The sequence below is a fragment of the Fusarium oxysporum genome, chromosome V, assembly GCF_013085055.1.
Source record: "Fusarium oxysporum Fo47 chromosome V, complete sequence".
Classification (NCBI taxonomy): Eukaryota; Fungi; Ascomycota; class Sordariomycetes; order Hypocreales; family Nectriaceae; genus Fusarium; species Fusarium oxysporum.
Genome location: NC_072844.1, coordinates 4,455,722 through 4,472,537, shown reverse-complemented (window position 1 = coordinate 4,472,537; position 16,816 = coordinate 4,455,722). Strand labels below are relative to the sequence as shown.

The window sequence follows — 16,816 nt, the reverse complement described above, 5'->3', positions numbered from 1 at the left end:
GTCACGACTTCAGGTCTTTGACTTTAGGCAACTGAACTCACATAAAACTCAATACATCTTCTTCCCACAAAACCACACGATTACCCCTCTTCCATCCGTATGTTCGTCCTCTTCCTCTGTCTCCTCTGTTGACCGTCCTTGGATAGCAGATCACGCGCAGTCGCGCTCTCGTGGTCCAAGACCATGGCCAGCCTGGTCTGTATGTCATCAAGGTTCAGTCTTCTCCAGTACCTTCTTGGCCTGCCACCGGATGGCCTTGAGCCACTCATCGTGCAAGCCGCCGCGAAGGGCCTTGACGAATTCCCTTTCCCTCCGGCTTAGATTCACCCCTCTGAGCAACTTCCCTTCTAGCTTACAAAGCAGCTCTATCTCGCGATTAAGGAAGTCTTTATCGATTAGCTGATGGCGAGGCCATAAGAGCAGGAGGATCTCGTAACCAAAGATTGCCAATCTAACGCGGCCGGCATCATCCTCTTTTCCCCAGTCTATTCCGATTTCCATCGCCATATCACGAAGCTCGCCGTGATCGTCTTTCTTGATAGCTCGCTCGATTTTACAGGTCACATTGTGACCTTTCGTCAGATAACACCCGTCGGGATCGGGTGCCTGCAGGCTTCTTCTGAGCATCGTGACAGTGAAGCTATGATGCTGTTAGCGGTTGCAATCAGAAGTCGGATCGGATCGCTTACTGTGGAAGCGCGGTGGATGATTTAAGCGTGGTATCTGCAGGGGTCGGCGAAAGAGTGGCCTTTGAAGTGGGTTGCAGGAAGAAGATGGGGGCCAGCTGAAGAGCAATGCTCTCCAGCTGGGTTATGTGCAGCTAGGTTCAGGCTGCAATTGAGGCAGCTAACTATGATGATATTGACTTAATGAAGCTTTGCCTGCTGAGGGGTAATAAATGTTTAAATTATATTAGACTTTGGAGATACTTGGATATACCTTTCGAGGCTAACTTATAAACTTAAAAAAAAAAATAATATAAAAAAATAAGAAGACCCTAAGTTTAAAAGAAAAAAAAGTAAATAACTAAAATAATAAAGGGTAAAAGTAAAATAAAATATAGAAGTTAAACTTAAATAGATACTAATACCTAAAGTAAGAATATAATACCTTACTAAAGGAAAATCCGTTTTTATAGTTAGGAAGGGAAAGAAAGTTATCCCTAATATAAATAATAAACCTAATACTAAGAAAGTTAACTAGGAAATTAATAATATTCCTATTAAAATTATATAATAACTAAACTAATATATTAATAACCTAAACTACTTAGAATCTTATAGAGTTTAAAGAGAATTTAATACTAGAAAACTCTAAAGTAAAGATAAAAAAATAATCTAAAATACCCTTATTATATTATAATATAATCAATTTAACTAATATTTCTAGACTAATAAATACTAAAAGTATATAAAATTAGCCAGAGAATAGGTAACTATAGAGTAAGATAATAATATCTATATCTAAGTATATACTAAAGAAGTAATAAAAGACCTTATAACTCTAGAAGAATATATATAAGCTAAAAGGGACCTAAGGAGGTATTTAACTTACCTAAATTATAAGTAGATATCTTAGATATTATATATATAATACTATTACTTATAATATTAATAAGATAAGATAGTAAATAACTATTTCTTAGTATAAGTCCTAGAATATTAAGAATAAAAACCTTACTTAATTATTAATATACTTAAATACTAAGTTATAAAGAGATATAAAAGATCTTAAGTAATAAAACTAGAAGCCTATCTAGAGATATAAGAAAGAGCTTTAGTATATATCTAAAACTCTTAATATATTATATAGTAGAGATAAAAAGTATACTAAGAAATTAAAATAGCAAAAGATAAAGTACTTAACTAAGAACTTAGTTAAATTAACTAAGATATTACCTAATAGGAAGAAGAAATATCCTAAGATAAATAAGATATCTTCTAATAGCTAAATAAATAGTAGTTATAAGATTAATTAGTATAAACTAAGGAGGAAAAAGGAAGACCTCTTACTAAAGAAAAAAAAGCAGATATTATCTTAGATTATAAGGTAAGAAAGATAGAAGCTGCTTACTAGTAAAAACTAGCTACCTAGAATAAGTATCCTAATAATATTAACTGCATTAAAAGTAAATATAATATAAATTACCTATAGGGAAAAGGTATATACTATCTATAATAGAGTAATAGATAGGCAAGAAATCAGAGGCTAAACTACCTAAGAAAGCTCTAAGAATAGTAATAAAAGGATGCTAATAAACCTGCCTAGAACTAAAAGTTAGAATTAAGGGTAAGTAGCTAAGTATACTTATAGATAATAAAGCTAATATAAATTTTATTTCCTTTATAATAGTTAATAAACTAAGGCTATTATAGAGAGATAAGGATAACCTATATATAGTATATAATAGATAAGGAGAAACTTATCTCTATAAGAATAGAAATATTACTAAAGAGATTAATTACCTTAAAGTATTTATTAATAGAAAGAACTAAGGTATTAACTTTAATATTATCCTAGTATAGAGATATAATTTAATACTTAGATACCTATAGCTATTATATTATAACCTATAATTTAACTAAAGAACTAGCTAGGTAAACTATAAAGATTACCCTTTAGATAATAAAAGCAATTTAGGCTATAATATAAGATCTTAAACTTTAACTAAAGAGAGTAATAAAAATAGAAGTAATAAAGTATTACCTATTCTAAAAGGAATATAATATAAATACTATAAAGGTAAGGTTAAATATATTAAATAAATAATAATATCTCTTAAAGGATAATTTAAATAACTAAATTAAGATATTAAATAGATAAAATAGATTACTATAAAAGAATTTAATAAATAACTTAAAAATATACTACTAGAGTATTATATCTATAAGAAGTTATTTTAAGAGGAACTAAATATAAAGTTACCTTAATATATAAATTATAATATTAAAATTATACTAAAGGATAGAAAGAACCTAAAATTCTTCTTTATCTATAATTTATCTTAAGATAAGCTAAGAATACTTAGAGAATAAATAAATAATATACTATAGAAAGGATATATTAAACTATTAAAATCCTTAGTAGGATACCTAGTTATATTTATATTAAAACCTAATTTAAATAAACTATAACTTATAGTAGATTACTAATAACTTAATAAGATTATAAAAAAAGATAAAATACTATTACTACTTATTACTAAACTTAAGGACTACTTATTTAGTAAAAAATAGTTTATAGCCCTTAATCTTAAATCTACTTATAATCTTATTTAAATTAAAGAAGGTAATAAATAAAAGATAGCCTTTTAAATAAAATATAGACTATTTAAATATTTAATTATACCCTTTAGATTAACTAATATACCTATAGTATTCTAATATATAATTATAAATATACTTTAAGAGTACCTTAATATCTTTATAGTTTACTACTTAGATAATATTCTTATCTTCTTTAATATAGAAGAAGAATATATAAAATATATCTATAAGGTTCTAAAAGCATTATAAGATACTAATATACTTATTAAACCTACTAAAAGCCACTTCTATTAGTCTTAAGTAACCTACTTAGGATATAAAATCTTATATAATAAAGTCAGGATAAATAGGTAAAAAAATCATAGTAGTTATTAAATAGAAAACCCTAATATTAGTAAAAGAAACCTAATCCTTCTTAAGATTTACTAACTATTATTAATAATTTATTAAAGATTTTAATAAAACTATTATCTTATTTACTAAAATTACTAAAAAGGATAGATAATTCTAATAAAATAATAAAGTATAAGAAGCTTTTAAGAAGCTTAAATTAGCTATTATAAGTAAACCTATCCTTATTATATTTAACCCTAATTAGTAAGTTAAACTTAAGATTAATACTTTTAACTTTACCTTAGGAAGATAAATAAGATAATAAGATAATAATAATATATTATATCTTATTACTTTTTATTCTTATAAGATATATAAAGTAAAACTTAACTATCTTATTTATAATAAAGAATTCCTAGTTATTATTAATTACTTTAAGGAATTTAGGTACTACCTTAGAGGAAGTAAATACCTAATAAAAGTTTTTACTAACTATAAGAATATAACTTACTTTATAATAATATAAGAGCTAAACTAATAATAATTATACTATATTAAATACTTATATAAATTTAACTTTACTATAGTGTATTATAAAGGAATAAATAATAGATGCGCAGATGCTATTAGTTAATAATTAGACTTTAATACTAGAACTATTAAGACTAAGGAATAACTCTTAAAAACTAACTCTAAGGGAGAATATTAATTTATATAACCTATTAAAACTATTGCCTTAACCTATAAAGGAATAATAAAAGAAGAAAAATAATACTATATTAGATTTAAGAAATATATCTTTATATAATAACTAAAGGAATACTATTAAAATATATATAAGAAACCTAAAGAAGCTAGTATAAGCTATCTCTCTTAGTATTTTAGATTAGGAAGAGATAAATAAATTAGATAAATTATAGATAAATACTTAATCTATAAATAAAAACTACAGGGATAGAGATACCTAATATAATCCCTTATAAATTAAGATAAATAAGAAAAAGTAAAATAAAAATTTATCTATAAAATCTATATATATCTATTATATAGATACTAAGGAGTTATAAAAATAATAAAATAACTTTAAGAACTAGGCTACTACTATTTTAAAAAGGAATAAGTTAAAAAGGTTATAAAATAATATAACTTATATATAAAAATAAAGGCATAAAGATATAAACCTTATAGATAACTATAACCCTTATTAGTAGTATAATAACCTTAGGATTCTATTATAATAAACTTTATAACTAAATTACCTTTATTAGAAGAACCCTTAATTAGAATCTTTTATAATAGTATTATAGTTATTATTAACTAACTTATAAAATTCTCTTATTACTTACCCTATAGAGAATTAATAGATATAAAAGAACTTTCTTATGTTTTTTACTAATATATTATTAGTATATATAGGTTACCTATAGAAATCCTTTTAGATAAAGGACTTATATTTATAGTAATATTTTAGTAATTACTTATAGCATAACTTAGATTAAACCACTGACTTATAATGGCATTTCGACTATAAATTAATAGATAAACCAAACAGATAAACTAAGTACTTAAATAATATCTATAGTGCTATATTAACTATAAATAGAATAATTAGGTTAAGAAACTACTAATAGCCTAATTAGCCTATAATACTATATATAATAAAAGTATAAAGCTTATATTAGCTTATATTAATTTTAGATTTATACTAAATATATACTATAATATATAATAAGAAAAATTAATTAACCTAGCTGCTATACTTAAAAATAATAACCTTAAAAACCTATATAAAGAAATAACAATAAAACTTAAATTTATTAAAAAATATATAAAAAACTATTATAACCTAAAATAGTTAAAGAAACTAACCTTTTTAAAGGGAGATATAATCTACTTAGCCATAAAAAACATTAAAATAAACTAACTAACTTATAAATTAGACTATAAATTTATTAGATCTTATAAAGTACTATAGAAAATTTTAGAAAATAACTATAAACTAGACTTATTACCAAAGGTTAGGCTTTATCTAGTCTTTTATGTTTTATTACTTAAATTAGCAGTAAATATAATATAAGTTAAAATAGGTAATAAACTATAAGAAATTTTAGGACTAGAAGTCTATAAAGCAAAAGAAATTAAGAAAACCTATATAAATAAGGGTTAAAGGGAATACTTAATAAAATAGAAAAACTACCTAGAAAGTAAAAATATATAGGAACCCTTAAAATACCTTATTAATACCTAATAACTCCTAAAGAATTTTTATTAATAATAATAAAAGGATTAAAAATTAAGCTCTAATTAATAATATTAGTACTACTAAGAGTTTAAATACCTAAGACTGCCTTATTTTCCTCTTAAGTAATAATATTACTAATAGATAAATTTATATTATTTATAATAAATTAAATACCTTACTCTTATAATAAATACTTCTAATAATAAATATAAGATAGCCTTATAATAGCCTTATTTACTTCCTACTAAGCTTTAAGAAGTTTTTCCTTAGCCTCCTCTTTAGCTTACTTAAGATAGTTAAATTCCTAATTTAGCTAAGGAACTAGAAATAGGTTAGGATAAGAAAAACATAAGCAGAAAAGAATATATAATAAGTAATTATAATACCAGAAGTATTATAAGAATAACTATAATAAGTATACTTAGAATAATAAGATAAATACTTAATTATTTTATAATAAAGGCCTTTAGCCTTATAGAAAGAATAAGATATAACTTTAAAACTAAATTTTGCAATAGAATCTACTAAATAGATACACTCTAAAGTTTTATAAGATCTTAATTAAAGAATCTATAATATAATAATTAGTAAGATATACTAGGAAGAATAATTAAAGGAGAAAGTTAGTATATACTAAAAAGCTAAAATAAGAATAAGATAATATATAGGTCTTAAGGGTAAGACCTAATAGAGGGGAGAGATTATATTATAACTTAAGTAGTTATATTATATATATCCTTATATTTTTTATTAATTATAAAGGAATAGCCTAAAAAGTCCTAAAGTAATCCCTGCTTATTAGATTACTTAGATTATAGTGCTTTAAGATAGATTACTATAGATTATAACTAATCCCTATAGATTCTTCTTATAGATTACTACTAAACTATACTAAGCTAAATAGCTCTAACTAGTATATAAAATATATTTATTAGTATTTTTATAGATTCTAGCTTATTAGCTATTAATAAAACTTCTTTATATTAATTAAGCCTAATATATATTAAATCTACTATTAAGAGATATAATACTTCGATAAAGCTTAGTATTATGCCTTATATAACCTGCTAATAATAAACCTAGCATAGCTTAGTTTATCTATAGTTTAGAAACTAACTATTATATATAAGAGCAGAAAGATCTTATAATTAAAGATTATTAATTTAATATAGCTAATATTATTTTCTTTTCCTTAGTTTATTTTAATTTCTATTATTATATTTATAAAGCTTATTATAACTTTTTTTTTTAATAACTTACTTAATTTTATAGGTTATATTCTAACCTTTTATTAGATAATACCTATTAGGATTAAGTACTTATAAGTATAATAGTTAGGTTTCTAAATAGGTAGATTAGTCTATACTAGGTTTATATTTACAGATAATATAAGGCATAATACTAAGTAATATAAAGTATTACATCTCTTAATAATTAAGTAATATATATTAGGCTTATTAATATAAAGATGCTTTATTAATAGCTAGTAAGCTAAGTTTTATAAAAGTGCTAATAAATATATTTTATATACTAAAGTAATTATATAAAGAATAATAAGTCCTAAGGATAAGTTATTCCTAGCATATAGTATTCTTAGTGCATATTATTTTAATATCTATTATTCTAATATAATAATAGTATTAGTTAATTAATATAAGTTAGGTAGGTCTTTTATAGCTAATACTTTATATAGAGTTTTTATAGGGTATATATAATATAACCGCTAGGGTTATAATATAATTTCTCCCCTCTGTTAGGTTTTATCCTTAAGACTTATTATCCTAGCTATTAAAATCCTTCTTTTAGTTAGTCTTAACTTAACCCTTTTACTATTATATTATATAATATCTAATTATATTTCTAAATAGTATTTTTATAAATCTTATTAATTTTGCAAAGTTAATAAAAAACTTAAGTAAATTTATAAAAAATATAAAATTACTATACTAGCTAATTCTATTTATAATTTTAAAGATAAAGCTAAAATACCTTATACTTATTATTTTTATAGGAATAAGTAGTATATAATATCTGCAGACTCTAGTTATTATAATAAGTATATTTACAGTAAAAAATCCTATAATAATATATAAGTTACTTCTTTATATAAGTTATTCCTTATAGCCTTATTATTTATTTCCTTAAGTATTAACTTTTCTTAAGTAATAACTTTAATAAAGTAAGAAAAAAAGTTAGAAAATAATAAGGATAAAGCTAATAAAGACCTACTTAGGCTTTATAAGAAAATAACTACCTTATAGTCTTATCTGGCTATTATTACTAGTTATTTATTATATATCTATAAAATTAAAAATAAAATAAGAGAGAAGTATTTTAAGGCTACTTATTAGGGTTTATAGGAGGTAAAATAATAAAATAACTTATTATTAATATTAGATACTTATAAGGGCATATTAGTTAAGGACCTCTAGGTTAATTATATTCTAAATAATATTAATTAGTTTACTCTTAGTTTAGGGGATAATTTCCTTAATACTTTACCTTTATTTAATTCTAATAGAAATTCTTTAGGAGTTATTAAGTGTTAATAAGGTATTTAGATAGTTCTTATATATTTTTGCTTTCTAGGTAGTTTTTCTATTTAATAAGGTATTTTATTTTCTTATTAACTTTCCTTATTTCTTTAATTACTTTTACTTTATAGACTTTTAGTCTTATAATTTATTATAATTTATTACTGGTTTTAATATATATTATATTAGCAGCTAATTCTAGTATTAAAATATAATAAATTAGGTAATATCTAATATTTAGGGATAAGTCTAATTTATATCTATTTTTCCCTGTCTTTTATTTAATCTTAACTAGTCTTAGGTATTTATAATCTAATTTATAACTTAGTTAGTCTATTTTAATATTTTTAATAGATAAGTAAATTATATCCCCCTCCTTAAAGGTTAGTCTCTTTAACCTTTTAGGGTTATAATATCTCTATATCCTTTTTCTAATAAATTCTAGTTCTATTTTAAGTTTATTATATATTTCCTTTAGCTTATTACTTATAATAATAGCTATAGGGTTTATATTTTTAGGTTCCTAAGTATTATAATATATATTTAATATAAATCTAGTATTTATATTAAATAGTATAAGTTTTATACTTTTATTATAGGTAGTATTATAAGCTAACTAGGCATTTAGTAATTTCTTAACCTAATTATCCTATTTATAATTAATATAATACTAAAGGTATTATTCTAGTACTTAATTTATTTATTCTATCTAGCTATCTGCCTGTAATTTAAAAGCTATTATAAGTTGGTATTTAACTCTTATAAGTGCTATAAGTAATTATTAAAATTTTAAGGCAAATATTAGTCCTCTATCTAATAGGATTTCTCTAGGTAATCCTTATTCCCTTACTACCTTATTATAAAAGATATAAGCTATAACTTCTATATTTATTACCTCTCTATAGGGTAAATAAATTAAGAATTTTATAAGTCTATTTATAATAATTATAATACTATTATAAAAGATTTTAGTTAAGGGGTCTTTAAATAATAGTAATTTAGTTATAAAGTCTATAATAATTAAACTTTATAGTTATTTTATAACTTTAATTAGTTATAATTCTCTATAAGGTTTATATTATTATACTTTTATTTTAGTATAAATATTATATTATTTAATAACCTCTTTTATTACCTTTTATATTATATAGTTTCCTTACTATAATAGCCATTTTAGGGTCTTAATAACCCCTAGATATCTATATAGTAGATATATATAAAACTCCTAGATAAACTCTTAAGGTTCTCCTAGAATTTCCTTAGTAGGTATTACTTATATTTATCCTAAGGTTTATATTTACTAGGTAAACTAGTATTCTTCCTTATTATTTTTTTCTAGTACTTATTTTTTTACCTTAGTAGTACTAGTGTTATAATCTAGTTATTAATTAATTATATTTACTTTTTTATTTTTAAATCTCTTATAATAAATAATTATAAAATTAAATTTATATAGGTATTTTATATAATATAATTATTACTAGTTAAGTTTATATATTATAGTAAAATATAAAATATTTCATAATTAATATAAATCTTAACCTAATATTTACTTCCTATTAAGTAATATTTAAATTCCTTAAAATAGTTAATAATTACTAAGAACTCCTTATTATAAATTAGGTAGTTAAGTTTTACTTTATATAACTTATATAAATAAAAGGCAATAAGGTATAACTTTCCTATATTATCTTATTAACTAATTTATCCTCTTAGTATAAAATCTAATAAATCTATCTTAAGTTTAATTTCTTTATTTAAATTAAATATTATTAGTATAGGTTTACTAAGGATTACTTACTTAAGCCTATTAAAGGCTTCCTATGCCTTATTATTCTAGGCAAAGGGCTTATCTTTCTTTATAAGTTCTATTAAGGGGTTTATAATCTTATTAAAATCCTTAATAAATTATCTATAGTAGTTAATAAAGCCTAAGAAGGCCTATGCCTCTTTAATATTACTAGGTATCTTTTATTTTACTACTATAAATACTTTTTTTTTCTCTATTTAGATTTCTCTAGGTATAATAATATATCCTAAAAAGTCTACTTTTATAACATAGAAATAACTTTTTTCTAATTTAACTAATAGCTTAGCGCCTTATAGTATTTTTAAGACCTTATAGATATATTCCTTATACTCTTTTTTATTATTTAAGAAGATTAAAATATTATCTAGGTAATAAATTATAAAGATATTAAGGTATTATTAAAGTATACTATTAATTATCTGCTAAAATATTATAGGTATATTAATAAGACTAAAAGGTATTATTAGGTATTTAAATAATTTAAATTTAATTCTAAATACTATCTTCTATTTATCTCCTTCCTTAATATAGATAAGATTATATACTCCTTTAAGGTTTAAAGCTATAAAGATCTTTTTGCCTTATAATTAATCCTTAAGTTTTATAATAAGTAAAAGTAGGGTTTAATCTTTAATAGTATATATATTAACTCCTCTATAGTTTATAATAGGTTATAGTTTTCTATTTTTCTTTAGTATAAAAAATATTACTAATCTTACTAATAAGGTTAATTCCCTAATATACCCTTTTTAGATTATCTTATTAATATATTATTTTTAAACTTTTAGTTCTCCTTAATTTAATAAATAAATCTTTTAAAATAATAAGTTTTTATTTATTAGCTTAATTTTATAATCCTATTAGCTATATTTAAGGACTCCTATCTTTAGTTCTTCTTTAAATAATTTATTATATATCTAATATTCCTTTAAGATATTCTTAAGTTAATCCTAGCTTATAGTTAATAATCTATCTTTTTGCAGATCTTATTATTAAAGAATACCTAGGATCTCTATTTTACTTTTCTAGCCTTTCTTATACTTATATTATACTCCTTTTAGAGGTAATAAAATCTTTATTTTATACCAGTCTATACTTTCTCCTTTAGTTATAGGTTAAGATCTCTTCTTACTTATTATAATTATTTTACTATTACTATTAGGGTCACTTAGAAAAGTAATCTAGCTAATCCTCTAGTTAATATATAGGTTTTATTATCTAAGCTAGTTTATATTAAGTAGAATATCTATATTCTCTCCTAAAGGTATAATATTAAAACTTATTTCTTAATTTTTTCCTTTAATATAGACCTTAAGGTAATTAATCTCTTAATTTATAATACTATTATTATAATTAAAGTATTATTCTTTAATATTTACTAATTAGTATAATAGTTATTTCTTTTTTTATAGTAATCCTAGCTTTATAATTATTCTTAAATTAATAAAGTTCTTTTTTACTTTACTATTAATTTATATATTTAGCTATCTTCCTTTAATCTAAGCTTATAGTATTAGGCAATTAGGTTTATTATCTTATATAGCTCCTAGAGTACTTATAAGTATAAGTCTTATCTATCCTTATTTAATACTTTCTTATAGCTTTATTATTATAGGAAGTATATTTTTTTTCCTAAGGCATTCTTATAAATTTATTTATAATTACTATTTATATATTTTTTACTATTAATATAATTACTAATAAATTTATTATTAAATAATTATTATTAAAAGTATATTTCTAATTTTTTATATTATTCTTTAGGTATTCTTAGGTATATTTTATATCTTTTAGATTTTATTATTTATCTATTATATAGTATTTTAATATTTTTAAGATATAATTAATAATACTTTTCTAGATTTATATATCCCTTAATATAATTTACCTTACTTAATTCTTATTATTCCTTTATAAGTTTTAACTTATATTTATACTATTATTACTATATTTTCTTTTATTTATTTATAGGCTTTCCTTTAGTATTATAAGGTTTCTTAAAGAATTTATTTATTACTTCTAGTTTATTATTTAATATTATATTTTCTAAACTAATATTATTAATTAAAACCTAATTAAGTCTTTTATAGTAATTAATAGGTTTAAAGGTATATTCTTATTTTATATATTCTTTTAAGATTAAGGCTTTAAGTTTTTTTTTAATTTTTATAATTTCTAATATTATTTACTTAATTCCTTTGCAGAGGTTTTTATTTTTCTAAATCTTATAGTAATATAATATATAAAATTATAATTCTACTACCTTAAGATTCTTATATTATAGGTATATTAGATATACCTTTATTTTAATTATTAGATAAGGTTTATTATTTAATATACTAGGAATTATTATAGGAAAATAGTTATTATCTTTCTTATTTTATTTATATTCCTTATACTAATAATATTTATATAAGAGCTATAATAATTCTTTATATTTTAAGTATATAAGAAATATCCTTATATTATCCTTAATATTAAACTTAGGTTCCTTATAAAGTAGATTTATAGTATTATCTATATAGTATATATATATATTTAGGGGTATAAGTTTATTAGTTTTATTATATTTTTTAGCTCCTTAGATATACTTATCTTCTAGTAATACTTATATCTTATTGCCTGTTTTATTAAATAGTTATTTATAGGTTTATTACTATTTTTATTCTAGGTATTTATCTTATTTGCAGAGGTATTATATAGTTTCTTATATTACTCCTCCTTTATATTCTATTTAATAGGATTATTAATAATAATTAGTATAAGTCTTTACTTTTATTTTTTATTTCTTTTAGAATACCTACTTAGTGTTATAAACCCTGCGGTTATATTATATATACCCTACTTTTTTAAACCTATTATTAGAAACCCTAGAATAATTACGCTTTAGACCGTAATTACCTATAAAGAATTATAACCCTAACTGTAATCTCTTTACTAGGATTATAATTATAACTATAATTACTTAAAGACTATCTTTAGTATATAGACTATATTTATTTATACTTTTATAAATTCTAGCTTACTAGCTATTAATAAAACTTCTTTATATTAATTAAGCCTAATAAGTATTAAGTCTACTATTAAGAGATATAATACTTTAATAAGCTTAGTATTATGCCTTATGTAATCTACTAATAATAAACCTAGTATGGCTTAGTTTATTTATAATTAGAAACTAACTATTATATATTAATAGCTCTTATTTAGATTATACTATATAATACTAAGTAATACTAATATAATATCTATAAATATTAACCCTATCTAATAGTAAAATACAGCTACCCACCTTTAAGGTTATTAGCCTGCTATACCTATTAATCCTGCACTAATTAATTACCTGCTAACTAACTAGAATATAAATAATATAAATAACTCTTTCTAGAGTTTTAATAACTTAGAAGTTAAATAACTTTATAAGTAACTTAGGAATATTACTAATAAGATAAATAAAATATAATAACTACTAAAGAAATTTACTACTCTGTAGTATTAGTAGAATTAAAGTAATAATAATACCTAGCAGGAAATATATAACTTAGCCTTAATAGCTAATAATAGGAGAGACCTAAAAGAAGTCCTTAAGCCTAGCCTGCCTAAGTACTTTAATAAAACCCTAAGTAAACTACTTATATTTCTTACTTAAAGCTATGCCTTTATTATATATTATTTAAATTAGTTTTGTAATAATTCTGCTAAAGTAATATATATAGCAGGAAGACTTATTAAAACTATAGCCTAATAGTTTTAACCTATTATAAATAATTATATAATAAACCTATCTTATAGTTTATAATTATAAACTACTTTACTTTTTAGAGAAAATAGATATTATAAGATAGAAGAAGTACTTAAAATGGTATTTAGAACTATTAATAAAAAGGGCTAAGCAGAAAGGAAAATTAAAATACTTAAATAAACTAGATTAGTATCTACCTTAGGAGTTAAGTTTTTATAACTTGCTAATAAGCTACCCTAGGACTAAGATATATTCATATTATTCTTCTTTAATATACTTAAAGAATAAGTTTAGTAAGAACTATAGGAAAAGGATTATCTTAGAATACTAGTTAAATATATTAATATAGCAGTTAAAATTAATAACTAATAGTTTACCTAAAGAACTTATAACTTATAAGGAAATAAAGAATAATAAGATAATAAACCCTAATACTATACTAACTAAGGCAGAACTTAATAAACTAATATATCCTATAGCACTAAAGCAGGACTAATAGCTATTAGAATGGCTAAATAAGATAAGTCTAAAGTCACTTACTATAATTATAGCAAGAAGGAATATTATAAATAAGAATATAAGAACCCTATTAAAACTAACTAAAAATATAGATTAATACCTAAAGGTAAGAAAATTAATATAATTAGGAAAAATAATAAACTATAAATAGTAATTAAAACTATTAATATAATAAGAAAAGATAGATATAATATAATACAGATAAAATAAATTAATAACTTTAACCTATCTCTTAATATATATAACCTATTCCTTAGTAAGAAAGAAACTCTTAAGAAATACTATCCTAGACTAAAACTAGAATAATAACCTATTCTAGGATATATAATACTAACCACAGAAGTTACCTATATATAAAGTAAGAAAGAGAAAAAAAAAGAAGAAATAACTATTAAAGGGAATAATAATAGCAGATTAAAAAGAATAAAATAATTAAACTAAAATAAATACTAATACTAGAATATAATTAATAATCTACCAGAGGAAAATCTATTTTTATAGTCAGAAAGGAAAAGAAAATTACCCCTAATATAAATAATAAACTTAGTATTAAGAAGGTTAACTAGGAAATTAATAACATTCCTATTAAGGCCACCTTATAATAACTAAACTGATATATTAATAATCCTAATTACTTAGAGTCCTATAGGGTTTAGAGAGAATCTAATACTAGGAAACTTAGAACTAAGGATAAAAAAACAATTTAAAATACCCCTATTATACTATAATATAATAAATTTAACTAATACTTCTAAACTAATAAATATTAGAAATATATAGAGCTTACTAAAGAATAAGCTATTATAGAATAAGATAATAATATTTATATCTAAGTATATATAAAGAAGATACTAAAAGATCTTATAACCCTAGAAGTGTTACGACCCCAGCGGTTCTATTATATATACCTTATATTTTCCGCCAATTAGTATATGCCCTACTAAACGAATTAGTGCTAAGACCCTATGATTATAGATAATCTATTATAATTAGTGCTGATCTAGTATAATTACTACTAATCCTGCAATAACCTTACTGATTACTATTATTATTTACTAGTATATAGACTATATTTATTAGTATATTTATAGACTTAGCTTACTAGCTATTAATAAGACTTCTTTAAATTAATAAGCCTAATATGTATTATTTAATTATTAAGAGATGTAATAACTAACCTGCTTAGTATTAATGCCTTATGCTATCTATAAATATAAACTTAGTATAGATTAGTTTCCCTGTTTAAAACCATACTTATTATATATTAATAGCTCTTATTTAGAATATACTGCATTAACAACTAAGTAATATTATACTATTAAGATATCTAGTAATACCGGCCTAGCACCTTCTTATACTAGAGTACCCCCTAGTATAGCAGAAATAATAGCTGAAATCTATTAGATATGCTTTACTATTAATACCCTATACGCTTAGGTTAATAAATAACCTACCGCAAGCGCCTAGATAAATAACATAGGATAAGACCCCGGAGAAGCACTAAAGCCACCTAAGCCAGAACCCTTTAAAAAATAGGCCGCTAATATAATCTTATTCCTAACCTAAATAAAAGGCTACTTTTGCCTATTCTAGAACAGGCTGGATATACCTATAAAGAAAGTATTATTTACTACTCCTCTAATCTAAGGAGATGCTAAGGATTAGTGGGAACCTATTATAAGAGACTTCCTTAATAATAAGGAAGAAATATAGGATTAAGAGATATAAAATATCTTTATAAACTAGGAAAACTTCAAGAAAGCCCTTAAAGATAATTTTAGGGTAGTAAATAAAGAATAATAAGTAGCGGCAAAACTTCTTATGCTTAAATAGCATAAGTTATATGCTGCCTACTCTGCTAAGTTCTAATAGCTTGCATCTAAGACTAAATAGGATAATAAAGCCCTAATAGAAATCTACTATAGAGGCTTAAAAGAAGAAGTTAAGGATAAATTATACCTAGCTAATAGGCCTAAGGACCTAACTAAGTATATTACTATAGCAATTAAGATTAATAAATAATAATATAAATACAAAAGAGAGAAAGTAAACTATAAACAGGGTAATAATTTTAACCTATATTACCCTAATTAGCAATATAATAATAATAACCAGGGTAACTCTTAAAACCAAGGATAGCAATAAGGTAATTAACTAAATAACACCTCATATAGAATATAGTCAGGACCTATAATACTTAAAGCTATCTAGCTAGCTAATAACCACTAATAATAAGATATGTCTAGAATTAAATGCTATAATTATAATAAGCATGGATATATTACATGTAACTGCCTAGAACCTAGACGAGCCAGGGATCCTAACCAAGGTAAGTATACCCTAGGACTAACCAGATAATAAGATCCTTAA

The 16,816-nt window shown here is 22.2% G+C and overlaps 1 protein-coding gene across 1 annotated transcript; it reads right to left on the bottom strand.

Moving 5' to 3' along the window:
- On the bottom strand, positions 1 to 974 carry FOBCDRAFT_224780 (uncharacterized protein). Its single transcript, XM_059609665.1, has 2 exons — positions 161 to 974; positions 1 to 96 (listed from the first exon to the last, which is right to left on the bottom strand). Exon 1 carries the CDS (start codon positions 625 to 627, stop codon positions 208 to 210), a length of 420 nt encoding a protein of 139 aa, XP_059465031.1. The 5' UTR covers positions 628 to 974; the 3' UTR covers positions 1 to 96; positions 161 to 207.
- Positions 975 to 16,816: the final 15,842 nt, after the last annotated feature.

What these genes read in the sequence shown, in the direction of transcription:
- FOBCDRAFT_224780 (XM_059609665.1), bottom strand. Translation starts at nt 627, where the DNA reads ATGCTCAGAAGAAGCCTGCAGGCACCCGATCCCGACGGGTGTTATCTG.